Source organism: Neospora caninum, chromosome VIII (genome assembly GCF_000208865.1).
Source record: "Neospora caninum Liverpool complete genome, chromosome VIII".
NCBI lineage: Eukaryota > Apicomplexa > Conoidasida > Eucoccidiorida > Sarcocystidae > Neospora > Neospora caninum.
The window spans coordinates 4,407,877-4,434,939 of NC_018395.1; the positions used below are offsets into that span (position 1 = coordinate 4,407,877).

Consider the following 27,063-nt stretch of genomic DNA (forward strand, 5'->3'; position numbering starts at 1 on the left):
CTACAGAATTCTTCTATGGAAGAAACTAGAATGCAGAGGCAGAATCTTCTGTCTCGCTTGCTCGCCTCTTTCTTTGGATGAAAGACTGTCCCCGTTGCCTCCTGCTCAATTCTGCTGTGTACCTTGACATACTGACGGAAAAAAATAGATGCATCTCTCCTTGTCACCTACACCCGTCTTAGACGTGCAAAAACGCCCTCAGGCAATGATTTTCGCCAACATGCATCTAAAAACAGCAGCAAAAGTGCGGAGTCACCGTCCGCGCCAGGACTAGCGGTCTCTTTTTACCGCAAAAATTTCCACGCAGCACCCCACAGACGACAACCAGGGTTCTAAAACCTCCCCGAGCCTCAACTGAGAAACAGTGAGACTCCCTGAAAACTGCTGAATCCTAGAACAACAAACAAGCAACCAGGAAAGGTTTCGAGGAAAGACCGGAGAGCTATCAACTTCGTCACTCTCGCTGGTCGTGCACTGGTTTCTTTTTTGCATGCATGCATGCATGCATGCTGTTGCTGTTGAAATCAGTCACGACTTCCGAACCAGGGACCGGTGCGGGGCGTTTTTCTTTCCTTGCATCTCCGTCTCAACGCGTCTGTTTTTAAGTTTTCGTTTCAAATCGCTCGCTTTTTTTCGACTGCATTCAACGCTTTGACGCTCAAAGGCGAAGAGCACAGCCGGCACAGGAAACCTGCTGTGTGCCCCGCATCGTATCCGCGGTTGGTCTTTGCTGGCGTTTTCGTCCTGTTTCCGCTTTTCCCTTGAGCTTCCTTTTCTCCTTTTCCTGTCCGCCGTCCCTTTTTCTATTCTCCCTCTTCAATCCTCTCGCAGAGGCTCGTTTTCGGGCAACTCTGTTTCTGGAGAGAACGCGGTGTCTGTCTGTCTGTCCTAGCGTCAATCTTTGCGAGCGCAGCCAGCGTCATTTGCAACGACGCTGCTTCTCGTCGTGGTAAAACAAGTTTGAAACAACTCTGGTCTGCTCTTTCACCAGGAAACATCTTTTCGGGAATTTGTGGGTACAACGCGATTGGCAACAGCTCTGAGGTCCTCGACCTCTCGAACGACAGGATCATGGAAATCTAGACCGGCAAAGCGATATCCACCGTCCGGACAGTGACCCCGATCTCGACGCACGCGCCGCTACATGCATATTTAGGCAGCCTCTTGTTTGTGTGAAGCTGTTTGACGAGTCGTGTTCTTCGGCCCAGACAATGCGGCAACTCACGGAAGAGGAAGTCAAGCTCGTCTTCGAGAAACTTTCCAAGTTGTAGGCTTTTGCTCTGCGTGTTTCTTCCGTCTTTTGTTTCCTCTTTTTCCCTTGCCTTTTCTTCTCTTCACGGAACGCGTAGCAAGATTTCTTCCTCGGACCCGTCCCCTCGAGAAATTGTGCCGCTTGCCGTGCTCCTCCTCTCTTCTCATTTGAGTGCCTGCCTTTCTCCCTCTTCTGCTTTTCTACTCTGTAGTGTCTTCGGCGTCCAGTCGAATCGTCTCTGTTCTTCACCCCCAACAGCCGTTACATCACCAGCTTGGGCAAACGATGTGTGGATCTCCCCAGGTGTCGGTCTTTGGATCTGGACTGTTTTTCTTGCTCCTGAGTCTGTGCAAATAAGCTCGTATTTAGCCACGCTTCCCTCCTCACGGTGACGAAGTTAATACACATTTGTATATATATATATATATTCAATAGGTTGCATGCGTGATGCGTCTATTTCTGCACGCCGTTAATCTTCCCCAGCTTTACGGAGCGGGAATGAGCAGAAAGCTTTGTACTTTTCGGCCTTTCTGGAAGAGCTTGGAGCCGGATACTGGTCCGCGTCTGACTCCGAGTCATTGTTTTTGCCGTCTCTACAAATCTATATATTATATATAGATGCACATGTTTATACATAAAAATATGTCCGTTTCTGAGTGTTCATCTCCGGGAACAGCACACAGTGCGTACCTACCGATTTTACATATGAATGCGTATCGGCATTTGCGTTCGAAGGTGCTCTGTTAGGGTCAAGTGAACATGCAAGTCGCGCCCGCAGCGCTCGAAAGACGTAGGCATTGGAAAGGCATGCAAGAAAACCAACACAGCCGCTTTTCACGCGTCCATCCATAAGCAACCTTTCTCTTTTTTTCCTGCAGTGTCGGAACAAATTTAATGCAGATCGTGGATAACCAGGAAGACCCGCATGTCTTCCGGCTTCACCACGACCGTGTCTTCTACATGAGGTGAGAACCTCCGGAACATGACGACTTTCAGGCAAGAAGAGGCGCGTCGAAATGCAATATCTGCTCGCATCCCTGTGCGCTTAGGTTATTCCACATCGGTTATGTTCTAGGCGTTTTACAAGCACCAGTTATATATAAATATAGCGTATGACACATCACATCTTCAGGTATATATATATATATATATATATATATATATATATATATATACGCGTGAGCCCATGCGCGCGTCATACATTAACTATATATATATATATATATATATATATATATATATATACTCGCAAGGTATAGAGAGCGAGACGATGCCTTGAGAAACAGCTTTGCTGCGTGACAGGCGGAGACGAGGCCAGAGCTGCAGAGAAGAACAGCGGGGTTTCGTCGTGGATGTGCATACCGTACGAGAAAAGGCGGCGTTAGATATCTGTTCAGGCATGCGGCGCCGAGCTGGTCTAGGGAGACGCTTCTTCAGAGTCGGTCCGCATGAGTCGTAGACAAGATTGGCACGAATTGCATTGAGAAGAGCTTTGCGTTTCGGTATGTGGATGTACAGCGAGAAAGTGTTGAAGATGGCGGGCTGCATTCCTCGAAAGAGTCTGGTGAGTCGCGTACGAGTCAAGTCCCGTGAAACCAGGGGAGTGTTTCACGTCCTGCAGACTGTAAGGCCTCCCTCCTTGACCTCGCCTTTTCTGTGGACGGATCCCCTGCGTCTGTTCCCTTTTCGTCCATGACCTCGCCGCGTTCGGGCTCTTCTTTCGATCCGTCACTTCGAGTGTCCTCTCTGTCTACTCCACATTTCGCCGTGGATCTCTGTTCGTTGCTGTCCCCCGGCGCGGGTAGCGCGGCCTCTTCCCGAGCGAGTTCTGCCCCTCTGTGTCGACATCTCGTGTGCGTTCGTGTCGCTGTTTCCTGGTCTCTCAGCTTTTGGCGGGCGTGTGCCTGGGGAAGTTCACAAAGAGTCGGAAGTTCCGGTTGCAAGTCACAGCCCTCGATCTGATCGCCCGGTACGCCAAGTACCGGATTTGGGTCAAACCCGGAGGCGAGCAGTCGTACGTCTACGGCAACCACGTCATCAAGGTGAGAGAGGACCACACGTCCCCGAGCGATGCAAGGCGTCCACAGGCCTTTTGTGTGTCTGTGTGGGGCTCTATTACCGGAGTGCCGTGTGTGCTTGTCTTTGCGTCCAGCGGCACATCGGGCGAATCACAGCGGACATGCCACAGAACGCCGGAGTGTGCATTTGCTCTCTGAACAACGACTTGCCGCTCGGATTCGGCGTCGCAGCCAGAGCGACGCAAGACATTCACGCCGCTGACACAGAGGCCATCGCCGTTTACCATGTTGCAGACGTAGGCGAGTATCTTCGGGAAGAGGCGGATCTCGTGTAACGCGCAACCTAGTTCCCGAGGCCTCGCCAATTTCAAGACTCTCTGCCTGCCATGTTGAAACGTGAAAGGCCCTCAAACATACTCAGCTACTGGTATCTTCTTCCTGACAGCGTATGCGCGCCTACTTGTTCTCTGCCTACACATATCTTTCTGTTTCTCTGGTCTACTTCTAGCTCGTCTTCGCTTTTCCCGGCATCCAGTCTCTCGTAGAGCCGGAGTCTCGTGCATCTGAAAGCTGGTCACTTTTGAAGGGCGTCAGCGCCGTGCGTGGCTGTGTCTTTGCCTCAGTGGCGCGCAAGAACCTACGAGATGCCCTCCGTACATTTTCCGTTTTCTGTCACCTGCGCTCTTTTTGGGGCGGAGCCCCGCTTTCTGAACCTGCTCGGCGGGGGAGACGTGTGGAATCTATGCCTGACGTGAGACGGTCAATATCCATTTAAGGGTCCAGTGTTGACCGCGACTCTTCCCGAGAGAGTGGACAACCTACGGCAACGCGGGCATGTGCCGGTCTACGGCGGGGGCGGGGGAGCGTCTCGAGTCTCGCGGTTCCCTGTGAAGCGGGGCGTTCTGTGGGATGGTTTTTAGAGGACACACAAACAACGCCCAGTGCGTCTTCGGTACCTACAGTTCCTCTCACATGCGTCCTTAGACTGGTCGCTTCACCGGCTTTTGAGCAGGAACATCATGCGGCACATACACAGACAGGCAAGCAGGCCGATGATCATGGCCACCGCAATGGTGACCTGTACGATGACGTTCAGCTTCAAGAGACTCGTGAGGAAAACGCTCTCTGCCTCTGGAAAGTCCGTCAGAAGGACCACGGCCACGCGACGCGTCTCGTTCCTGAGAAAAACGCGAAACACAAAACATCAAACGGCAGTGATTTCCCGCGTCACCCCTTGATCGCGGTGACGCGCACGATGGGTCTTTTCGCTCCCGGTGAAGTCTCAGCAGCGAAAAAAAAGGGGGCGTTGGCGAGATTCCTTGCATTCGCGCGAGGCGAAAAAACGAGAGCACTGCGCAAAGGTGTGGTTCCCTCCATTGGGTCTGAGAGGAATCAAAAAGGCACCTGGCCTGCTACCACGCCACGCGCCTGACAGACCTTAGCAGATGAGTGTGCTCGGTCGTGGGAGATTTCTCCAATGCCAAGTGCAAAGCTATGGCACAAGAACAGGGTATGCACAACCCCACGTGTCTAGATTTCATTCCCTCTCGGTCTCGAAAAAATGTGAGACTGCAGGCATCCGTTTCTCCAGTTGCGCGCAGAAAGACGCCGTCACAAAACGCTCGTTTTTCTCAGAGAAAAGTCTCGGGTTCCGCTTTTCGCCGCGCCATCGCCCCCAGCCGGTTTCCACTGACTTGTAGAAGAAGGTGATGGGGACGTGTCGGAGTTCCTGCGTGAGCGCCTCGGCGTAACCCGCGACGTTGTCGACTTCCGTGTAGTTGAAGCGCATGAGAAATTCGGTGAATGGATTCAGAATTAAGAAATTGTCAGAGGCCGGAGGCGCCTCGTCACTCAAAAGTGCTGAATTCTGCTTCTTCTCGCCACCTGGGGCAGTCTGCTTCGGCTCGGTTTCCTCGGCCGGCGCTGCTGCAGAAGCGTCGCTGTGGCGCTGGACAAAAGCGTCGATATCCGCTGGCCTCGGCACTCGAAGAACAGCCCGGTCGAGGAAAGCTGCGTTGAGAGGAAGTTGGCCATATCTCCCCACTCCGAAGACTACAAAATGGCTGTAGACCCAATAGCACACAGAAAACACGTTCCACTCTGAGGCAGCCATGTAGCTCTGCTCTTATTTCCGGGGGAGGGGGGGGGGAGGGGGAGAGTAGGACACCGACAGCTGTCCCTTGGACAGGCGCATTTTCACGCCCTCACCCCAGATTTTTGTGCCCGTAGAAAAAGAGTTGAGAGGCCCGTCGAACGCTGCGGTCGCACGCTTTTGGCTAAAAGCATGGCCATTCTACCGGATATATCTTGAGCGATCCTATTACACCTATCTAGCAACGGGCGCAGAACAGCGTCTTTTGATCGGTGGATGAGGCCGTCCTGTGTGTTGCCTCACGCAAACGCCTCTAGTTCGCGACCTCGCGGGTCTCCTTGCCAGCGTATTTAGAAACGGAGCACACGCGCACCCGCCACGTGTTCGCTTATCCCTTTTTTGACTTACATTCTTTCGCCTGCGCGACTCAGCAAGCGAATACGTGGCAGGATGGCCTCGGGCGCGAAAGCCTCCGAGTCCGTGACGATCACTGGCGTTCCAGATGGGCTGAAAAATCAAATCCGCACGACTCGGATACGCAGGCTTTCTACTGGGATGCAGCATTGAGCAAGCGGCTTTTCCCCGGCTTTTTGCCGTCTAGATTTTGTTTGAGGGTGGGTCCAGCTGGCGCAGTTTCTGAAGGAGTCAAGGTCAACTCAGTTCTTTTCTTCAGAAAAACAGTGACGACCGCATGGCACAGGAAAAGAGGGCGTGGGCCACCCGAGAATTCAAAGCTTCACCAGGTCATCGCCTGTCCATTCGGTGGGAGGGACCGGCAGCAGATCAGCACACGGTTTTTGCCCTCATGCAATAACCGGTTTTCTCCTTGACGTTCAAGAACTAAACACCCGCAAACGTTTCTCAGCACGTCCACAGAGAACAACCTCGAGTTAGTCGAGGCGCCGCTACACTGCCCAGAAATTTCTATCTACCTACATATACATATATATTTACATATGTATTTGTATATATATATGCATGCAGTGAGAGTCGCAGGAACACTGGCGCGTTGCTGGAGCTCAGAAACGAGTAGAAGCAGAAAGACGGACCGTTGCGCTCGCTAGCAGTGCGGGTGGCTTCACGAGAAAGGGGAACTCACGCAAAATCCATCGCCCTTCCAAGAAGGAGCTCAAGTTCAGGACGCCGGTCGTTGACCACAACGACGACCTCTCTTCTGCAAGCGACAACGCAAGGATTCGGCACAAGAGGAAACGTCCACTGCGGATTTTTGTTTTTGCCCGACAAAAACCCATGAACGGTTGGCGGACTGCTGGGGGGTCACGACCCATAGCAAACGGAAGCGCAGAACAGGTTCATTGGATTCTGAGCTCTTGGCAGGATTCGATTATGTCTGGCCACCGCCATCTGATGCTTGCGCGTCTACCACGCGCCGTCGCATCCACTTGGCAAGTTTTCCACTGCGACTCGCGCGTACCCGTCGACTGTCTTCACAGGATGGTTGGGCATCTTCCGCTGCAGCGCCGTGACGAAATCGCGCACCGATTGAATGACCTGCGCTTTGTTTCTCCCGTAGGAAAGTCCGTCTGCTTGAGCGCCAGGCTCGACAATCCGGGTGAGGCCATACGGAATCCACCGGAGCATTAGCGTTTCCCTTTCTCTTCTCTCCGGGTGTTCCTTCGCTTCTGTGTCTGTTTCCGCGCGTGTGATTGCGACGGCGCTTGTGATGTTCAGAGAGCTGTCAATCAGTTGGTCTAGACGGGGGAGAAAGAAGGGAGACTCGCGAAGATCCGCGTTTTCGCCCGTCGGAATGGGCCAATGGAGCGGTCCGAGCGAAGTGACTGAACTCGACTGGAAAAAGCCCATCCGCCGGACCGGTGTCTGCGTGCTGGAATGACAAAGCAGCCGAAAACAGTGGACCACATTCGAGACTGTATCGCGGGGCGCAGAAAAAACTGAACGTCATGTAGTAGTGAATAACAAAGGTAAAACCAGGGGGATCTGGGATCCTTCTCGGCGTGACATCGGTGGTTCAGCAGATTTCCACAAAAGCACACACCGACCAAGTGAGCGGACTGCAGCCTTGTTGGAACCGGAGAGATACAGGCAACAAAGGGAAGAAAACTGCATGCTCCCACACGTTCTGCAAGTCTAGCGGAGCCTCCGGCTTGGCAGTCAGATTCAACCACGTCGATGTCCTCGAAAGATCCGGAGTTGGGGATATGCAGGCTTCCAGATGAAGCAAACGAAAAGGCAGGCGCGTCGCCCCAGACTCCCTGTCTAGATGTGAAGCTAGCAGTGTGCCACCATGCTGTTTCAGGGCTGGGACGGAGCGGCCAGCGCTCGGGACACACGCGTGGAGGACTTACTATTCGCCAGCTACAACGTAAAAGTAGGGTTTCCCCCTGGCACGCAGGCAGCACAAGGGAGACAAGAAATATTCGGATCAACCCTCGAGGCGGCGAAACATTCAGCACCTCTTTCGCCGATATGACGGGGCGGAGGGCCAAAAAGGCCGACGATGCTCGAGTGTGCCGACAGCTCGGCAACCGTTTCACACGATCGCTCCTGCCACAACCGCGACGCAGCTTATCGTCAGATGCACTTACTCTTCGTTGAGAATCTGCGCTGCCGATTCCACGAAAGATTCTTGAGAATGCCACCGGAGATGAATCACTGGCAGCCGGCCCCTGCGGGTGAAGCACATCCGAGCAAAAGGCCCACAAGCACCTAGGTTCACATAAACGGTCATCCCGTTGAACTCTTGAACTCACATACCTCCCACACTTCACCCCTGTCAGTTTCGGCGTGCACACACTTCTCACGAGAGCACCCCAAACTCCTCTAGATCCCACGCAGACATCGGGAAGTTGCTGCCGCTCCTCTCTTCGAGAACACCCGCCGTTACGGCCGTTCAGTCGAAGCCGGTCGGGAGTGAGCAGCGTCGCCTCCCACCGCCCGAGTCAAGTTTTGGAAAAAAGCTCCGCGCCTAACCGACTGGTGAGACTCTACAGGGCGGACCCCAGTTTTGCGGCGAAGCTTCGCCGATTAGGTGGTTCGGAGGGGTCTGCGCGACGCGAGCCTCAAAGAGGACCGGGATTCCGACGGGACAATGAGGCGCACAGGAAACATTGCCGGGCATAAGGTGATGAACTACAGACGAACGTGCCCAAAGGTGCCATGTCGGTTCGTCTATGGATCTCACCCGTTTGTGCGCCGTGAAGTCTCGATCGACTTCGATAGCGCCTCGTGGTAAAGCGGTACCGTCATATTTCCGGGAACTGGTAGAAGCCACAGAAAGCATACGCAAATAGAGGCCAGAGGATAAAAGGCTCCGTTGAATCAACTTCAAACCCGAAGAGGCCAGACCACGAGCGGCGACCGGAAAATGTAGTCCGCATACCCGCAGCCTCTTTCGAGAGCTAGCGTCTCAACTTTTGGTGTCTGAAAACAGTGCCTCTTTCATCCAAACGGCAATGGAACGCAGTGGCCGACGCGCCGACTCGCTGTGCGTGCGCCGGGAGGGGGGAAAGACTCGCCTACGACGTATCGCAAGGGGGCTTTGCATCTGACACAGCCTGCAACGTCCTTCGTTCCTCCCTGTCTCTTCAGTGAACCGGAAAACGGCCCGCAGTGAAACCCCGCAACTCCCGCGCGAATCGCAGACTGCGCGGACTCAGGTCCCAGCGACGCGAGAGGATGCTCTCACCGACGAAGTCGTCTGTCTCCAAGTTTGGCAGGTCGGTATCTTGTGGGAGCGGAACAGGCAGAGCTCCCAACGAGGTGTCGTCCTCGGCAAAGATGCCTTGGTTTACGTGCCGTGTGTCCCTTGTCAACTCACGTCCTACAGGCCGCGTCGCTGAGTCCTCGCCCGATGGGTCTTCGTTGCTCCCGGCTGTCCCCTCTACCGGGCTCACTACAAAGGACTCGTCTGTGTCACTCGAAGCGGCAGCCCGTTGACCCTCGTCAGAGCTTGGGTCCACTCCGTTCAGTTCTTCTTCGGAGGCGCCAGCCTGTCCGGCGTAAGCCGAGGAACCTCGAGACGCTTCTCCCTTGGCATCCGCCGACTCCGCGTCCAACTCGGGGACTCCAAAAGGGAGAGCGCCTGCCTGCTCAGAACGCGGACTCTCTGGATCAGAAGGTGTCTCACGTTCACTTTGCTGAGACTGTGCTCCGGCGAGGTTTTCTGCCGAGACAGACGCGTCACCAGCTTCCCGCACTGGCGACTCTCTGGTTCTCTCCGACAGGGGTATATTCACGTCTGGTTTGACGTCGCCGCTCGCCTGCCGGAGGGGAGGTTCTTCGTCGACGCCAGCTTCCGGCTGCACGCCATCCGGTTCGTCTGAAGACGTGGCCACCGGTTGTGTCTCCGGTGTCAGATCTCCCTCGTTTTCGTTCTGCTCGGATGCGAAGCCCGTCGCACGAAATGCGTCCTCACGGCCCAGCGGATCGACCGTCTCGGGAACGTCGGTTTGCCCGTCTTCAGATTCGTCTCGGAGGTTGAAGAACGAGGGAAACGAACTTCCGCTCCCGCGGCCTGCAGGTGTACTAGGCGTTGCCCAGGATGCCGCCGCCGTTCGAAGTCGCGGATCGTGGGTGCGGCGCATGCTCCGAAGGCGTGAAGAAACGTGCGATCGGGTCCCTTCAAACGGGTCAGCCAAAGACCAAGTCTGAGGCGCTGCCACTGGCCAGTGTGTGCTCGGGTGTCTGTCGCCATGCTGGCCGAAAGATCGGCGCTCAGCGCGGCTGTCCAGGAGCAAGCTCCGGGAAAGGGTCCAGTCATCTTCGTGGGCCCTATACGCTGCAGGGAGACACGCAAGAGGAGACAACGCAGCATGCACGAACCAATGAAAAGAGTGTGTAGCCGTTTCTGAACGTGTGATCTCAGTGCCTGTGCCTCGACGTGGCGTGTCCTTCCTCCCGGGCCGCGGCCTGCTCGCGAGACTTTTCGGTGCCGACGCCATCCAGACAATTCCTTCAACAGAACATTCAGGGGGGGAATCAGAGCGACCGAGGAGCGGCGCCGGCACCTTTTCAAGCAATGGGGACTTCCTGCCCCGAAGAAAAGCCGCGCGAGGGGAGTCAGACCTGTGTTCTCCGCCCCTATCAGACACGGGCGACTGGGGCGAAGGGAGAGAATCGCTGCTCATGAGGGTGTTTGCGGCAGAAACAACGGTTTACCAGTCAGGAAACGGTCACTCGTGAGGCAAAGGGAAGAGATGGGGAGGCGGCCGGAGGGCCAAGAGACGCTGTCTAGCATGAGGCAACCTCGAGCAATTGGAGACGCGTCGTCCTCAGTCGCTCCGATGCTGCGGAAAGAGTTGACTCACTGGGAAGGCATGACGCCAGGGGAGGGAATGAGACGATGAAAACGGCGCTGAGTGCAAGGATGACCGGCGACGGTCGACGTCGTTGAAATCTTGAGTCTGTGGCCATTAGGACGTGTCCGTGGTCACAGGACTTGACGCAGACGGTGGATCATCGTTCCTCGAAGCTCGGCCCCCACAGTTCCCGCGTGGAATGTACTAACGCTGATGCAACTGATGAAAACGGCGCGTGACGCAAAACTCCCCGAGCGCTCGCGAGACTCCACACATGATCGCTGAAGCTCTTCGGCCCACTCGGTCAGCTTTGTCGCGCGGCCTGGTTTTAAAACTGTTCGACGCCAGTCGTGTTTGACACTGTCCCTGGTCAGCTCTAGACGCACGCTGTCACTTCAAGCGAGAGCGAAACGACGACTTCTTCCCGGCCGCCTGGAAATATTCAGTGCTAGCACGCGTTTGGACAAGACACGAAACTGCGCTCGACATGGCAAGCGGGTACGAGGCGAGCGCACGAGTGAGAGACGCGTCAGCGCCAATGCAGTTCACAAGATTTCCGTAAATGGAAGATACCGTCTACAGTTACGTTCCAGTCGCGTTTCTCTCAACAAAAGGATCCCGACCAGAGAAAAAAGTCGGACGCGACATCTTTTTCTTGCAAGTCTGGCTAGAGACCATTTGGCAAGAGGCTACATGCCTTGTTCAGTTGGCCAGGGAACCAGCGAAGTGACCGCCGTGCGCGCGCGCGAACAAGACAACAGAGCAAGCGCTGCCCAATCCCATGTGCAAAGGTGATGCAGACTGGTGTCAGCCATCGATGCTTAAAGGCACACGGAAGTCACCACGTGTTTCTGTTTTACCTTTTTGTAACGAAGCGAATTTTTGCATGGCGAAGCTGTGGTAACGAACGGGACAGGGCACAACTTTTTCCCCTCGTGATCAGTTGCCTGGAAGTTGTGTTCCTCCGGTCGGCGATTGCGGGACCGCACCAGACTGGTTTCTTTCAGCATTTTATTTTGGGCAGATTCCACACGAAATATGCACTTGCGCCACCGAGTTTCAACGAACTGAGGCCAGGTCTCGGGCGTTTTTCTTACCAAGACTGGAGCCGTATGTACACCTCTCGTTTCTTCCAGGCATGAAGCCATTTCATTCGAAGTAGCCTCCTTTCAAATGCAGCCTCTCTAAAAAAACGCGCACAAAGGGTTGGAAAGACGAAAAAAGGGTCCTACTGCGGCGAACGGTTGCGTAAACGTCAGAAAGTGGCCCGTTTTGCGAGCGTTGTGTTGGTGTCTTTTGCGCCGAGCCGGCTCGTCGCTTCCCCTGCGTCACCGTTTTGCGAAAACGCCGGAAACTCAAAGGTAGGATCTCTAGGAGCTGAAGGCGCCTTCTTGTCGACGCAGATCAAAGACCTGAGTGAGTACGCACATCTCTTGTTGCTGACACAGGCCAGAGCTTTTTCCAAGGGATCGCCACGCCGTGTGTGCCGGCGCATAATGAGCAGGCATCGTCTTGTTTGTTTCTGATCGAACCGAAGGGAAGAATACATCCCAAAGTGGTCAGGCGTCTGTATTCTGTTGCGTACCTGGCGTGAGGGCACCTGACTGCCGTTGCGTCAGAGATCTGTGTGTCGCCTAGAAGTCTGGATTTACATGTAAACCTAATCATAACTCATCCACCGGTCTTGTCGGGTGTGCTCCTACCAGGACCGCCGCTCTGGACCACTCCTCGTGACGCATCCGCTGTGTTGAGACGGCGAGCGGCAGGCGACCAGGCCGCTCGCTTTCTTCTATCGGTTCGGCTAAACCTGCAAACTTCACGTCGCTCTCTGGAGAAGCGCGTCACCGCTGTGCACGAAGCCGAAGGCCGCCCACTATCGATGCCTCGTCGAGTGAAAACCGCGGCCGTAAGATGTGTGCACGTTTTTTCTCAGCTTCTCCCTGGGGACGATTTTTCAGCCGCTACGCTGTCCGCTCTCTCGCGAGGGTTTCTGTCTCTGCGAAACGCACCACTGTGAACGAGAGAGAACCCTTAGACTCGGTTGCTTCGCCAAGCTGCTACGAGTTTTGCTCACGGAAAGGATGCTGTGTCGCAAGGGAGTAAACCATGCGGCCAGTTTGCACATTGGTTCGTCCGCTCTAAGTTGGTGCACCCTCTCGAAAAATCCCCAGGTTAACGCGGATGTGCTGCGCGCAGGCGCTGGCTGTGAACGCTCGCTCGGACAAAGATGTTAGCAGCTTTGCGGGTCTAACCGGCCTCTCGCCGCCAAGCGAACACAAGCAACGGAGGTCGACTGCCCAGGGCGAGGATCTGGAGAACGAACAAACCGAGATGCCGATTGAGGCTCGCCTTCCTCACTTGTGGGGGGTAAAACGGGGCCGCGACGTCCCCGCGCGCGGTGCGGTGCTCAAGGTGATTGACGAGGACCAACTTTCCAAGCGTCGGTCTGTTTCCGGAACGGCAGTCGAGCGGGAAGTGTCAGTCTCAAACCATGCGCGGAGCGAACCCTTCCCGGCAGCTGTCCAGGTCAGGGGAGAACGGCTCCAGTGCCGAGAGGCGTCGTGCCATCCATTCAGCCAAGAACAGAGACCGGGCGTGCCTCCAGTCGCTCCAACCTCGCGTTTTGAGTCGCCGCGCAGCTCTCTTGCCGCGGCGGCTCTCGCTGACGACTGTGTCTTCACGGTCGGTGGCGAAGAGACGTTGGCCGATCACTTTTGCAGTGCGCAGCTGTTCGTCACTCCCCGGTGGTCTGATAACGGCCTGGGCCTCGACGCTTCTCAGCTGGAAGCTGCGCATGCGATGCAAATGTCACCATTTCCGGACAGCCACAGTCCGGTGGGCGCAGGGACAGCTGGAGAAGCCTGTGCCGCGACACCGTGGGTGTCTACGTCTCGGGATGTCTTGACGCCGACACTCACGGGAGAGGACGATGCGACGGCGGCTGTCGACGCGGCGAGGGCGGCGACGGCTGCTCTCTTCTCCGACTTTCATACGGGGCTTACGCCTCGCACTCCCACTGCGTGTGGAGTGGACGTGGAGCCGCTCAGAGTCTGCATGCGAGACACGTCTCCCGTCAGTTCCCCGTTTGTCTCGGGCGCGGCGCGTTCCGTGCGGGGCTCTCGGAAGTCCCGGGAGGGAGGCAGCAAGGGCGACTTCCCTGCGGCAGCGGGTTCGCAGTCCGTCCGCGGTGTTTCTCTTGGGGCGAGCGCATGCGAGACGTACTACCTGCACAGCCCAGCATTCTGCAGTTTCCAGGTCGGCCGCCTGTCCACCGGGAGCGCCAGCAGTGTAGACAGTGTCGCGTCAGAGGGATGCGATTGCCGTTCGCGGTGCGTCCACGGCCAGAGCTGCTCGGCGTGTCTCGGTGACTGCGAGATGAATCAGTACCCGATCGTCGTTCAGCAGGCGTACCTGGCGTCGGAGGTGGCGGCTGGAGAGGCGCGCGGGGCGCGTTCCCACACACACCGGAAGAGGGGCCGCGTCAAAGAGGACCCGGCGGCAAAGGCGTCTGCAGAGCTGGAAAACCGGGGACGGAACGGAGGGACGAAACTGGCGAACAAAAAGATTCCACGTCATTTCCTGGGCGAGCCTGAAAAGGCGGGCAGAGGCATGCGCGGCCGACCGTCCCAGCGGAGTGTCGCGGGGAGTAAAGATGAAGGTGCGCGATTGGTCGCCGAGAAGCTGGCGAGCGTCAAAAACCAAAAGGCGCAGCAAGACCGGTGGAAAGTCGTGGAGCGAATCCTGGTGACCGCTGAGGAAGAAAAAAGAGCCAGCTGGTAAGGCGTCTCTTCAAGCCCCCGCGGGGCGATGTCCAGAAACGGACCATGTACGGTGTCTCTGGACGTTTATAAAAAAGACAGATACCTGCATGTATGCAGGGGGAAGTCTCCACGTTCCGACGGCTTTTCCCCTGCAGGCTGTCCCAGTCCTGCGTGATTCCTGTCAACCCGGGGGGGGATGGGAATGGGGGGTTCGAAACAGCCGCCCGGGGCTTAGTCACGCTTGGGGCGATGAAGACAGGCCCCATGTGTAGGAAGAAAGGCCGTCGGGTTATTGGTCTTTTGGTGTGTGATTTCGGATGTTTGGGTGTTGGGTGTTTGTGCGGCGGGTTTCGGCGTCGGAAGCCTGTCTTGTGTAGGCACACGGAAGCAAGTGAGAGGCCGCCAGGCACATTCACACGCGTCGCCGCGTGTTCGAGTTTGTGTCTGTGTGCAGGTGGCGCGACGACGAAGCAGGCGACAAGTTGGAAGGAGAGGAAAGTGAAGAGGAAGATGAGAGTTTTTGAGAGTCCTCATGTGCGGGGAAATCGCTGGAGCGCGGTAGTGCGCACAGTTCATTTGATGTGTGTAGAGTGTGTCGGGGCACTGCCCGGCTGTTGACTCTCCATGAGCCTCGTTGTATCGGTCGAAGCGCCGCTCGCGAGAGACTCCCGCCTCGGGCCACTAGAAGCGAGGAGATAGCCAGATGTCACCTTGGAGACACTTTGGCAGGGAAAGCGTTTGCGGGATATATGTATAGTTGCGCACTGACGTTAATCCTTTTGTCAATCACAAGAAACATAGATATTCATGTGTATTTGATCTCTGATTTGGCATAGAGCACACCGTCCATAGGGATGTTCTTCCTGTAGCCTTTCGGTTTGGTCAGAAAAGTTTTACAGACCGATAACCATCGATACATACACTTTGTGCATGCAGAAAGTTATATTCCATTTCTTACTTTAACAGACAGCGCGCGCCGCGCATGTTCAGTGCAAACTCTTATTTCCGTCTCGGTGTATATGGGCCGCGGAGCTGGGACTCGACCATCAAACGACGCACGACGAATCTCGTCGGAGGCCGCGATGGCTCTTCCCTCTCCTAGCTGAGCGTTTCCCTTGTGAGATCGGGATTTTTTGTCTGAGGCAAGTCCTCAACAATGTAGTGTGTTTTTGTCGCCTCACGAACCTTTAAATGCTTTGACTTCAAAAGCTAGAGTTTCGAGCGGGGCGTGTGCACGTAACAGCCCCCACATGGACCGTTTTCGGGATCTAGCCCTCTCTCGCCGTTCAGGCGAAGACGAGCGCAGACGCGACTGGGAAACAGCGGCGCGTGTTACCGCACGAGCAAAATCTGCTGAGACGCCGCCTCGCTCGCTGCGACCTTGTCCTGGCAGAGAACGTAATTCCTAGAAAACAGGAGCGTTCCAGCTGTCACACTGCGCGCAGCAACTCTCCTGACGATGCGTAACGCAACCGACTGTGGCACGAGACGGTTTGGAGGTCAGATAAATGTCGGGACCCTTTACAATTATTAATGTCTACATTTTGCCGAAGCAGTGCGGATAATGATCCACGTGTGTTATACCCCTCTATGGAAGTCGCACCGAGGCGACAGTTCGGTAGAAACCTCCCTGTTCTTCGCTGCCAGTCAGACTGCACAGACTGACGCAAGTCGCTTGGGCATTGAGGAAATCAAAGAGACGGAAATCTCTGAGCAACTGAGTGGCATCGAAGCCTCCACGGGCGTGTCGAATGGCCTCGCGTCGCCTCTCCAGCGCCGAAGAAGAATCTTCGTTTTCGGCGTCGGGGCGGGAGCGCCTGGCCTTCCGGATCTGGTAAGTCGTGTTCATGACTGTCGCATGCAGTTTGACGGAGCATTTCTTGCCTTCACTGTCGACGAGGCGCTGGCGACGAAGTTCCTCGTCCGTGACGATTCCCGCTTCTTTAAATGCGACGATAACCGCCTCGCAGAGACGGTTCAGCCTGTCGAGCGTCTCCTGGTCGGCGTCGTTCCTGAACGAGGCAGTGTCGCGCAAGTCCACACCCAAAGTCCGGTGTGCGCAGGGGCAGTTTAATCGGGAAAAAAAGAGTGCGGAGCGCAGACGGTAGACACTGTCGCTACGTAAAAGTGTCTGCATGCAGAGAGTCACGTTTCGAGAAGCACGGAGATATGTGTGCCGTGCTGGAGACGCGAGCGAAAAACGTACCCACTATACTGCGTGGTGTACACCACATGGGCTGACGAGGGGTCATCGTTCAGGATTTCCAGACCCTTAAGGTGTAGCCGCATGCATCGTGTGTCGACGGCGTCGTAGATTCGCGGTCCAAGAGACTCCAGGAAATGCCGGCACGTCTCTTCACTCTCCTTGGTGGGAAGGTTTAGCATAAGAATGGTGAAATGCAGGCGGTTCGGTTGAGCAAAGAGCGCCTCGTCGAGGTCAGGATAGGCGGCTTTTAACTGCGCTTTGAAGATGTTAAATCTTTCCCCTAATCGGGGGTCGGTAAGGGGGATGCAGATGAAATGGGAGTAGCGTCTCGCGGGCTTCTGCTGTTCGAGCAGGAGTTCGATTTCTGCCTTCACCGAGAGAAGCGAATCGCGCTGAGACCCCTGTATGGTTACCTCCTCTTCATTCGCAGACGGCATTTGAATGGACACGTGAAAATCCCTCTCCAGTTCACGCAACTTCTGTCCTCTTTTCCCGACAACCGCATGGTGCAAAGCGCGCGGAATGCTCATGTGCAGCGTCCAAGAACTGGACGAGTCATCAAACGTCAACAGACTCGCTTCCTCGTCGAGATAGTCGTCCTCCGCTTCCCAGTGTCTGACGTGCGCTTCGTTGTCTCCACCGTCTCCAGTGTCACCTCCTTTTTTCCTTTGCCACTTATGCAGATTGTCGTTCTGATCCCAGAGGGGCAGGTCAAACAAGTCCCGAGAGCCGTCGTCAACCTCAATTTGCCGGTACGTACACCCGGCGACTTTGGCCTGGCGAAACTGAGGCCTCAAGAAGGCCTCAGGCAACCCCTCAAATGCGCTCATTGTGCACGGAAAAACGGAAACGAAAAAGGGGCAGCATATGGCAGAGTGGGTCTCCTGTGATACGACGCATCCGCACGCGCTTGACAGACGTACGCACTTGACAGACGTACGCGCTTGACAGACGTACGCGCTTGACAGACGTACGCGCTTGACAGACGTACGCGCTTGACAGACGTGTCGCCACGACCCTGCTCCAAAAACAGCCTCCCGTCTTTGGTCGGCACTTGGACATACACTTCCCCACCTAAAGAACCATCCGATGTTTTCAGAGAGATCGAGGTGTGTCGATGCAGATGTGAATACTCTGTAGGTCTTGTCTTTGGACGAAGCACAGGTTTTTCAAATTCGAGTCGTGCACGGTTCTCTGTGTAGGCGTGCGTGGCACGCAGCGTACCGTTGTTTGGAACCGAGCTCCCGTTGAGTTTGCGTGCAAGTGCCCAGTCAGCTGGGCAAACATCCCGTAAATATATCCGTAGTGGCGCCTCCAAGACTGTTTTCACCGGGCCGACGCGTTCGAACTGAGTCGGCGCGTCTCCGCAGCTGCGCGAGTCCGTCGCCGGGAACTTTTAGGACTCCGGTGATTGTTCGTGCAAAGGAGTGAAAACGGCGAAAGCGTGACAAGGAGAGAGACGGAAAGCAGCGGGATTCTCTCCTCTTCTCAACAGGGGCTTTTGCCCTTCACTGGCCCGCCGGTAATAGCGTGTGTCTCGCGAGTGCATGCATGCACAGGAGTCTCATAATGAGTCCCGCCACGTTTATTTTCGAGACAGCAGTGCTTTCAGTCTGAAACTGACGTGGCTAATACGAAGCAACGCTCCGGTTGGAGTACATCTCGGTGCATCTCAAAGAAAGAGAAAAGAAAAACTCTTTCGCAGGCGGAACACATCGGCGCGCTAGACAGCCTCGCCTGCCGCTCTCGTCTCCGGCTGTCCCCCGTTGATAGTTGTACACACATTCTGCCGAGGATCGATCTTGCCCCGTTGCGAACTCCACGACGGAGAAATTCTGAAAGGTTTGCGGGATTTGCCACTACGAAAGAGAGGATTGGGGGAGAACCCTTCTGTTTGAAAACTGACAATTGGCGTTTGGCGAAACATCTTAGGCGAATCTCACTGTCTTGCTCCAGGCTGTCGAGTTTGGCAGCGTGCCGGCGAACAGAGTGAGAGAAAGGAACGTCTGTCGTTTTTCTGGATCGAACAAGCAATTGGATCGCCTTTCCTACAACCGCCCAGAATGACTTGCTGGCGTTCGACGCTGGCCGAGTGCAAGCGTTCGGGTCAGAGTAAACGAAAGAGCGTCTGATTTAGAACATAAACAGACTGATGGCCTTGTGTTTCTTGGACGATCGCAAATGCAATGAATCAGTTTAGAACGGACGTCCAGAGTCGTGCAGAAACGATAAGAGACGAAGTCGGCTAGACGTGGTTTCGACAGCGAGCATTCATTTCTCCAGGAGACAGTGAAACCTCGGAGTGTGGGTCGGCAGTGCAGCCAGGAGCGATTTTTTCAGACAAAAGGTGTTCAGCGAACAGCAACGATTTGACGCTGAACCGGAAGAGAAGCGAAGCAGGGCTGCCCCTAAGAAAGTCCAGATTCCAGAAGGTTTTTCCTCGATTCTACCCCTGCGCGTTGAGGATCTCTGGAAACCGCACTTACTCGTACGCCTCCTCGCGTGAATAGACACGTGCCTCGCCTACGGCTGCGTCCAGTAAGTGTATTGCTACTATTCCAACTCTTCGTGGCGAGTGTATCCGGCTCCCGCGCCTGAAGGCCTGTCCTCCGTGTTCTCCCACCGCCCAACGACGAGCAAAGCATGGAGTTCAGACACTGCCTGCATTTCCGAGAGAAAAGAAACGGAGTGGGTCGCCGCCTCCCTACTGGGAATGTCCTGTGGACCAAATGCGTTTCTTTCCCTGCGGTTTCCCCTCGGTCTTCTCCCTGTGTCTCAACCGGACAAACTGTCGAAAAAGAAAACCGGAGGCAACGGAAACCGGAATTCCGCACGCCGCCAGTGAGCGACAGCCACATTGGCAAGAAGCATGACGGTGTAGAAGACAACAACTAGACTACAAAAAACGGACAAGTCTCGAAAAGATGGAGAAGGAAAGAAGCGTTTCGCTGCAAAAAGGTCACCAGACGCTGAGAGGCTCCAGTCTCTCGTGGAACCGCGCGCAAAACTCTGACGGCATTCCGCCAGAGAGAGACTCGACGAGAAAGTTGAGCAACTGACTGCGGTTCAGTGTGCGGTGTGTTGACAAGCAGTGTAGACGCATACGCATGTATAAATATACCTATTCATTTGTCTATGTAATGACCAGGGCTCTCCACCTAGAAATCTGCGTCACGTATATATATATATATATATATATATATATATATACATATCTAAGTTTGCAAATATAGATATATACGCATATAGGTGGAGGTTGCGTCTCTTCTAAGAATGTGGCGAGCGTCTCGCGTGTGTGTCACGGCCTCGCAGCAGATGCTTTACGTGGCCGTGACGCAGCTGCATTCCCTCGGTTTTGTTTCTCCACTCGATTCACGATATCCTGATCCAGTTCGTCTTCCAACTTTGGTAGTTCCGAGTCCTTTGGCAGTTCCACCGCGCCCAAGCTCTCGTCATCTTCTTCGCCCAACGCATCTGCAATCGAGGCTGTGCGTGCCTGTTGTGGACGCCATAACAAAGAGGCAACCACGCGACCGCATGAGATGGTGAAACGGAGAACCAAACCACAAGCGCTCCTGCGGCATAAAAGAGAGTTAGCTTCTTAGTCCCTCGCGGTCAACAGTTCGTCTTTCGCCCTCGAAACGCTCTCGATATGCTCGACCTTCCGAGAGGTGCCGGGAAAAAAACAGCTCTTCTCGCTTGTTTGGAGACAAGTGAAACGGCCTCACGTCTACAGCGGCAGCAGAGTGGAGCGAACTACAAAAACACGAGAACGAAAAACGAAACGGAAGAGCGCCGGAATCAACGCGGTAGAGATCTTACCCCGCGCTCTTTCCCTGAACCGCCTTCGCTCGTCGGTAGACCATCCTCCAAGTCCACGCCCAACCGAGAGCACAGAAACTGCACACGAAGCAAACAAGAGAAACCACAAATCGGAGAGGAGGCTGTCGATGGGGTTTCGCAAACACATGCGCGTACGCAGAACCACCGAGGCGCCTACTGTCCACGGCAAATAGCAGAAGCGCGTGCGATAGACGGGATACTTAAATCAGCACGTGCACGGATACACAGTACAAAAAAACATATCTGCGCAGATGCAGAGGAAAATCTTTTCCACGGTCCTTCCATATTTTTGGCGCGGGATCGCGTTTGCCGTTTTGCTATACTACGTACAAAATATATATATTCATGTATATTTGAAAGCATCGGCCACTTCGTCAGCGTGCACGCCTTGGTCAACTCGCTCCGTCTCTACCTCACCTCCAGCTCTCTCATTTTCCTCCAGCTTTTGATCTGGGACTTGCGAAGGCTGAGACCCAACGCGAGGTGCGTGGCGACGGGCTCTTCGCAGCATCCCAAGGCCGCAAAAGTGCGAAGAACAGTGAAAAGGTCTGGCGACGAGAGGAGACCTATGCGACGAGCAAGTTCGCTGAATCCACGGGGTGTACAGACACACACGGACACTCGGCGGTCGATGTGGAGAGGACGGGAGAACCTCAGGACGTCCGGTACGATCTGTTCTTGCGCCCGCTATCTGACACAGAGCAGCGCTTTTGGCATTCTGGAAATCAACGGATCCTGAAGCCTCCTCCTTTCCCCGCACAGCCACCCTGACCGGACAGCGAACGTGCTATACAGAGCGTCTATACGTCCCCGTCCCCAGCTGGCGGGAGAAAAAAAGCACTGAGCAGACCCGTCCTAAATCGCTCCGAGCCTAAGCCGTTTTGCATCTCCTTGTCGTGCGCCTTCTTGCTTGCGCCAAACACATCCAAAGTTCACTTATAAATGAACTGACGGGCGCCTTATGCAAAAATATGCATGACCACGCGAAACCAAAAACGTAAGGTGAAAACAGCGACAAGCAGAGCCAGGACACCTTGCACACTTCCCGTGAGCAGAGCCCACAGCGGTTGCCTCTCCGAGGAAGCGTATGGACAACCAAGAAAGAAATCCTGACAGGCTTACATGCAGAGACGCCGTGAAGGCAAGACGTCGAGAGCAACGAGAGAGTGGAAAATCCTCGCCAGTTGCTTCGCCGTCGCTGGTTCCAGGGTGCCGGGCGTTCGTGTGTCTTCCGCCGCTCGCTCCCGGCCTTCGTGTGTCTCATTGAGAGTCTGCATGCGGTCGTTCTGAACCGTTTTCACACGAATCAGCAAGAAAGATCCGTTTGCACGCGCAGCGGGATACGAGCGCCCTGCAGGCGTATCTACACGGGCGGGACCCACGAGCTGGCGGGAACCACACAGCTCACTCTCGTGAGAAAGATCTGCCTGTTCTCGCCGGGCACCCACGCCCTGCCTCCAGTTCGCATTCTCTCCTCGGCGCACACAGCACGCACATTTCAAAACGCCGACCCAGCGTCTCGCGCGCGCTTCGTTCTCTTTCTCCACAAGAAGAGACGACGCGCGGCGTCGAACGCCGAGCCAGAGAGGCATGCAGGCAACGAGGCAGTGACCCACCGAGACGCTCGGCAGGGCCGGTTCTGTCCTTTCTCGACCTGATACAAGACCGAATGCGCACCTCTTGCGAGGACCCGGCGCAGAGAGGTAACACCGAGTTGCAAGGCTGTGTTCTTCCAGGCGAAGCCGTCTTCCCGTCGACCAGCGTGGGCTGCCATCGGGCGTCGGGGCGAAGGCCTCAGAAAGAGTTTCAACGCACACTGGCCACGGCCGGTGAGTCCCCTCCGCTGGCAAGCTCGCTAGACGTGCACTGGCGAGTCGACTGGGGTGAGCTCCGCAGTTTATGAGGGAGACTCTGTTGTCGCTTTGCGGTTCCTTGGCGCTGCGCAGAACGACCGATTTGAACTTACAGAAGCCGCGGAGAGTCGCCGAAGCAAAAGCGACGCGCATGCAACTGCATGTCGCTGAGCCGCCTCTCGATCCGAGTAGACCTCCAGCATCTTCACGCAAACGGCAAGGGCGGAATTTGACAGCGCATCCAGGCAGGGATAGTCCGTCTGTCGCCGTGTCTCCGGGGAACTCGTGTCTCCCTCTTTGGCGGTATCGCTAGTTGCTGCCGAAGAACAGAAGAGCCGGTCAAACACCCGAAACATGTACGCTTCAGCTTCTTCCGGAGACGGGAGGGGATGACGGTTCCGCGCCTGGTCGCGATCTGCTTCTACCTGGGCAAAAACGGCACGCCGAAAACACAAAGGCCACAAGCCTGAAGCGGGAAACATCTCCTACCTAACGTGACCCGGTTCCCGTGTGCCTATGAGGACATGCACAGTCGTGTAACCGCAGTGAGCGGCTGCCTGTCTTCGTGCTTGGAAGTTCACGCTCCTCTCCGCCCGGGTCCTTTGCCGCTGAGGGCCCTTTCCCGGGAAACACAAAAGCAGACGCCCACACTCACTTCTTTACGTTTTGTCTCGAAATCTTCATCCCGCTTCAAGTGTGTCGCCAGCTCCAGCAGTACGCCCGGCAAATACTCCGGATCGAGAGCTGCTCAGCAAGGGAAAAACAGAAAACGCGCGAACTGCAGAGAAACTGTCGCTCAACCCTCTTCCACACTTTCGGCAGTTCACCTTCCGTAAACAGCGAAGCATTCGCCGAGAACGCCGATACTTCCTTCTCCGTCTCGTGGTTCGGACCGAATTGGAAAACGCGTAGAGACACATGACGATCTACACACATCTACAGCCCCATACATTTCACGTGGAGACAGGTAAGCAAGTCCACCATGTCGCCAACCCGCGGGGAGCTTGGAGGGCCCGCAGCTGCTTGGGTGCCTTGTTTTTCGAACGCGTGTTTTCCTACAGACCAGCGTTGTCCATCTGCAGATTAAGGATTCCGGAGTGTATCAACCAGTTGCGTCAGCGGCTCTCACCTTCGATCTTCGTGGTGACTAGCTCCCGGATCCAGAGACCTCGCGCAGGGTCTTGTGGAAAGCGCACCAGTGCGGCAACGAGGTCGTGCGGTTCCGCGCCTGCCAGCGCGTGGTTTAACGCGTTGTAGACCTCCACATTCATGACGTTCGGGTTCAACCGGAGCCTCCCCGCGACCGGAAGTCTCTCGGTGCGAGGTGTCGAGGGCTTTCGCGCGTCTCGCCCGCTGTCGCCGCTTGGAGAGTCGCGCCGCGGGTTGGCCGCATTTGCGTGGCTGCTGTGGAGTGCGCTCGAAGCGTCAGGCTCCTGTTCAGGAAGTGTTTCCGCGTCGGTTGAAGACGACAACACCGGACACATGGCAGGGGCGGCTTTCTCAGCGCCTTCTGCAAGCAGCGCATCTCGAGGTAGCACTGACGAATCTTGTCTGTCGTCCCCGGCAGCGAGTTGTTTCGCCTCTTTCGTGGCCGGAAGGTTCCAGAAGCTCTGCTGAGGCGCCGTTGCTTCGTTATTGCAAGCGCCACCGGTGTGCTGAGCAGCTGCCCAGAGGGCCTCATCTGCAACAGCCGCGTTCGCCCGTTGCACCGTTCGGCCCATGTAGTGGAAACAGGATGTGGCGTTGGGGAGTCTCCGAGCCGCGTCGCCTGCTTGTGTGAGCTGCGCGAAAGAGCCTAGATGCGCAGCAAACGGAGCGCCAGCCTCCTGGGCCTCCTCACGAACACCGCTGGAAGAACTGCGTGGAGACCAAGGCTCAGCCGGTGAGTCGCCCCTGGAATCTGGAAGAAATCAAAACAGGCCTCACGATGTTCTGGTCCAGTTCTTGAGCACGACCTCCAACCCTGTGTTCGAACCCTCCGTAGGTGTGAAGAGGCGCCCTCCGCGGGCGTGGCGGGATCTCAGATGTGTCTCGCCACACGCCCCGGGGGATCTCTTCGACACCCCGAGCAGGCCCATTTTTTGCCTCAGAGTGCCCTTGGCTACGCGTGCATGCCCTTGTCACAGCCGCTCAGTCAAGCGATACACGGCACTAGGTTCCAAACGTCTACGATTCTTTCTCAAGCAGACCCGATCGTCCTGCGTAGACTTCATTAGCTGTAGGCTGCATCGCGTAAAACACCAAGAACCCGAGATTGGAGGATTGACAGCACCTTTTCCACAACATCTTGGCCAACCGCTCCACGGCGTGAATCGAGGAATGTGCTGACTGCGCGCGCATCCAGCTTCGACTTACCTTCTAGTCGCCGACTGACAGCTGGGCCGGTTTCGTCGACAGGCAGGGCGCTGGCGCGGTCAGCGCAGGATTCCTCCAAAATCGTTATGAACTCAGCTGCAGCGTAGCGCCCACGAGGCACAGAAAGACCCCGACTTTCGCTCTGAATGCTGAGAAAAACTGCGACGGGAACGTGTTATACTCAAATGGACCTTGGCCGGCAGGCGTCCGTCGTCTTAGTTCACGGCACTTCATGAATTCGAATCCACTGAAGCGCCATGCTACCGGCCTTCTGTGACGTGTGACCAGGAGCGACGCACAGACAACTGCCCCAAGTAAAGGTTCATCAACGGCAGGTTTCACCTTCGTCTGGTTTTGGGGAAGAGGAAGTTAGATGAAGCTAAAACTGGGATCTGGGCATGTAAAAATGCGTGATGAGGGCCCCTAGGAAACGTACCTTCAGTCGGAATCAGTTGGCAAAGGAGACGCTGGACGACGAGCGAAACGGCGCCCGTCATAAACCGCTTTGGGAGCGACGCATGCGCTGAAGCTCTATGGTCTGCATCCGGGGCACAACTCGAAACCGGCCTTGTGTTGATGGGGGGACGGTTTGCGTCATCCGCCTCTTTCAAGGCTTGTAAAACGTACAGAACCCCTTCTCTGTATTGGATTGCGGCCAGTGCTTCAAGACACCGAAGCGCCTGCTCCTCAGAGGTGTGCACCTGGCACCAGTCTCCCAGTCGAGGGGGGGGTGAAGGGAATAGCTCCGCGACAATATCTGCTATGGCGCTCCAATTTGGAGCGGCCGAGAATCTGTAGAACTCCAGGAGAGCAACCTTGTCATCGACTGTCATCGCGCGTATTTGAGAGGGCAGCACGAAAGAGGCCACATCGTCTAGGAAGTCGTCTGCCAGCTCGGCGGCCGCTAAGGACGCCCTTGCTCGTTCAATGTCTGTTGGCCGGTAGAAAGAGACGTTGTTCAAAATCGCCTTCACAAGAAGCCGATGGAGTCGGGTGGAGGGCGGAGGCCGCTCGTGTGGAGCACACTGCCGATCCAGCCTGACGAAGGTGTGTAGAAGCAGAGGCAATTCGGCTAGGGGAAGTTCTCGCAGTCTCTGCACATAGAGGCTGCGAAGCTCTGACAGTACCTCATGGTCAAAGAACAGGATCTTAGATAATGCATGAGTACAAATCAGTGACTCTGAAAGCGTCTGCTGAGAGAGGTGTGATCTCAGTTTATCGCATATTCGCGAGAGAACTGCAACATCCCTGATATTCAGTTCGCCGAAAGCCCATATGACCTGCGTCAAGTCGAGGCTGGCAAACGCGTCAACATTCTCTAGAATCTCATGGAAGATCCCCGCAAGCAACGCCTCGTGAGAAATCCCTAATCTCCCGTAAGACCAGGCGAGCATCGCAATGCCGCGCGGTCCCATCTCGTGAAGTCTCCGCGACGCCTCCCCACCGACAACGTCCATAAAGGCACATTCTTTGATATTCATCCTCGCAAATGCCTGAGCGGCGACAGCAATGTCGGAAGGGCGGCATTGGGAGGCCTGTCGAGCGATCGCTTTTGCAAGGCAACTGAACAAATGCTCGTCGCGGTATCTGGCCTTCGCGTAGGCATTCAAGATGGCAACCAGCTCCCTGACCCGGAAGCCGCACACCAAGTCGGTCACCGCCGTCGTGCATCTTCGCCAAAAATTCGGGTTCTTCAGTCGAAGTTGGCCTGCGACAACTACAGTGTCCACTAGCTCACTAGCCGACTGGTGGTGAATGGGCACATTCACGAACGTAAGGGGAACACGGCTTGGATGAGTGCTGTTTTCATACTCATCATACTCGCTCAAGCGCATGCGTTTCTTTGCGAAACATCGGAAAGGCGACAGTAAGTGGTGCACATGTATTTGCGGTACGACAGCTGGCCGGTCAAAAGGAGACCTTGGAACTTGGCTTGAAAACAACTGCGCGTGAAGTCTTTGTCCGCGTTCTTCCAAGACAGTCCGCGCAGCACGATGGTTCAGCAGAGCCTGGCCTCCCCGACAGCGGAGACCGAGGACTGTCGGTAGCAAGATCATCCTCGTTGGGCACGAGGACCTCACTGCAAAAAAAACATTTTGCAACACATTCCGTGCGTAAATTCGGGACAAAACAATGCCGGGTTCCCTGATGAATTCGACGCTAACTGCTGCGTTTTTCAGTTCTGCATCTCGTGTAAAAACGAAATAAGTGTCGACGAATGCATGCGTTGGTGGCCTCTCGCTGCCAGGAGGCACTTGTCGATGAAAGTGACCAACGCAATTCTCAACAGGTTTTCCCAGTTTCACGCAGTTGTGACGCGGCCACAGAGCTCTGTGTTCAATGTGGTCAAGGAACGACACGACAGGACGGGTCTGGATTGTCTGATTGTGAATCGCCGCGACAG

General features: G+C 55.5%; 5 protein-coding genes across 5 annotated transcripts; 2 read left to right on the top strand and 3 right to left on the bottom strand.

Moving 5' to 3' along the window:
* Positions 1-1,211: 1,211 nt before the first annotated feature.
* On the top strand, positions 1,212-3,605 carry NCLIV_035580 (putative 60S ribosome subunit biogenesis protein NIP7; the record flags this gene model as incomplete). The annotated part of the gene is made up of 5 exons (XM_003883760.1): positions 1,212-1,267; positions 2,131-2,217; positions 2,771-2,816; positions 3,139-3,294; positions 3,405-3,605. 5 exons carry the CDS (start codon positions 1,212-1,214, stop codon positions 3,603-3,605), a joined length of 546 nt encoding a protein of 181 aa, XP_003883809.1.
* Positions 3,606-4,264: 659 nt separating this feature from the next.
* NCLIV_035590 (conserved hypothetical protein) lies at positions 4,265-9,927 on the bottom strand (the record flags this gene model as incomplete). The annotated part of the gene is made up of 9 exons (XM_003883761.1): positions 4,265-4,448; positions 4,965-5,333; positions 5,771-5,869; positions 6,462-6,536; positions 6,798-7,208; positions 7,690-7,725; positions 7,930-8,010; positions 8,526-8,601; positions 9,030-9,927. The coding sequence occupies 9 exons, from the start codon at positions 9,925-9,927 to the stop codon at positions 4,265-4,267; spliced, it is 2,229 nt and encodes a 742-aa protein (XP_003883810.1).
* Positions 9,928-12,822: 2,895 nt separating this feature from the next.
* NCLIV_035600 (conserved hypothetical protein) lies at positions 12,823-14,926 on the top strand (the record flags this gene model as incomplete). The annotated part of the gene is made up of 2 exons (XM_003883762.1): positions 12,823-14,417; positions 14,857-14,926. 2 exons carry the CDS (start codon positions 12,823-12,825, stop codon positions 14,924-14,926), a joined length of 1,665 nt encoding a protein of 554 aa, XP_003883811.1.
* A 1,064-nt stretch (positions 14,927-15,990) lies between these two features.
* NCLIV_035610 (hypothetical protein) lies at positions 15,991-17,438 on the bottom strand (the record flags this gene model as incomplete). Its single annotated transcript, XM_003883763.1, has 2 exons — positions 15,991-16,414; positions 16,609-17,438. 2 exons carry the CDS (start codon positions 17,436-17,438, stop codon positions 15,991-15,993), a joined length of 1,254 nt encoding a protein of 417 aa, XP_003883812.1.
* Positions 17,439-19,906: 2,468 nt separating this feature from the next.
* On the bottom strand, positions 19,907-26,716 carry NCLIV_035620 (conserved hypothetical protein; the record flags this gene model as incomplete). The annotated part of the gene is made up of 9 exons (XM_003883764.1): positions 19,907-20,104; positions 20,431-20,508; positions 20,869-21,037; positions 21,574-21,836; positions 22,418-22,729; positions 22,960-23,048; positions 23,434-24,204; positions 24,660-24,755; positions 25,096-26,716. The coding sequence occupies 9 exons, from the start codon at positions 26,714-26,716 to the stop codon at positions 19,907-19,909; spliced, it is 3,597 nt and encodes a 1,198-aa protein (XP_003883813.1).
* Positions 26,717-27,063: the final 347 nt, after the last annotated feature.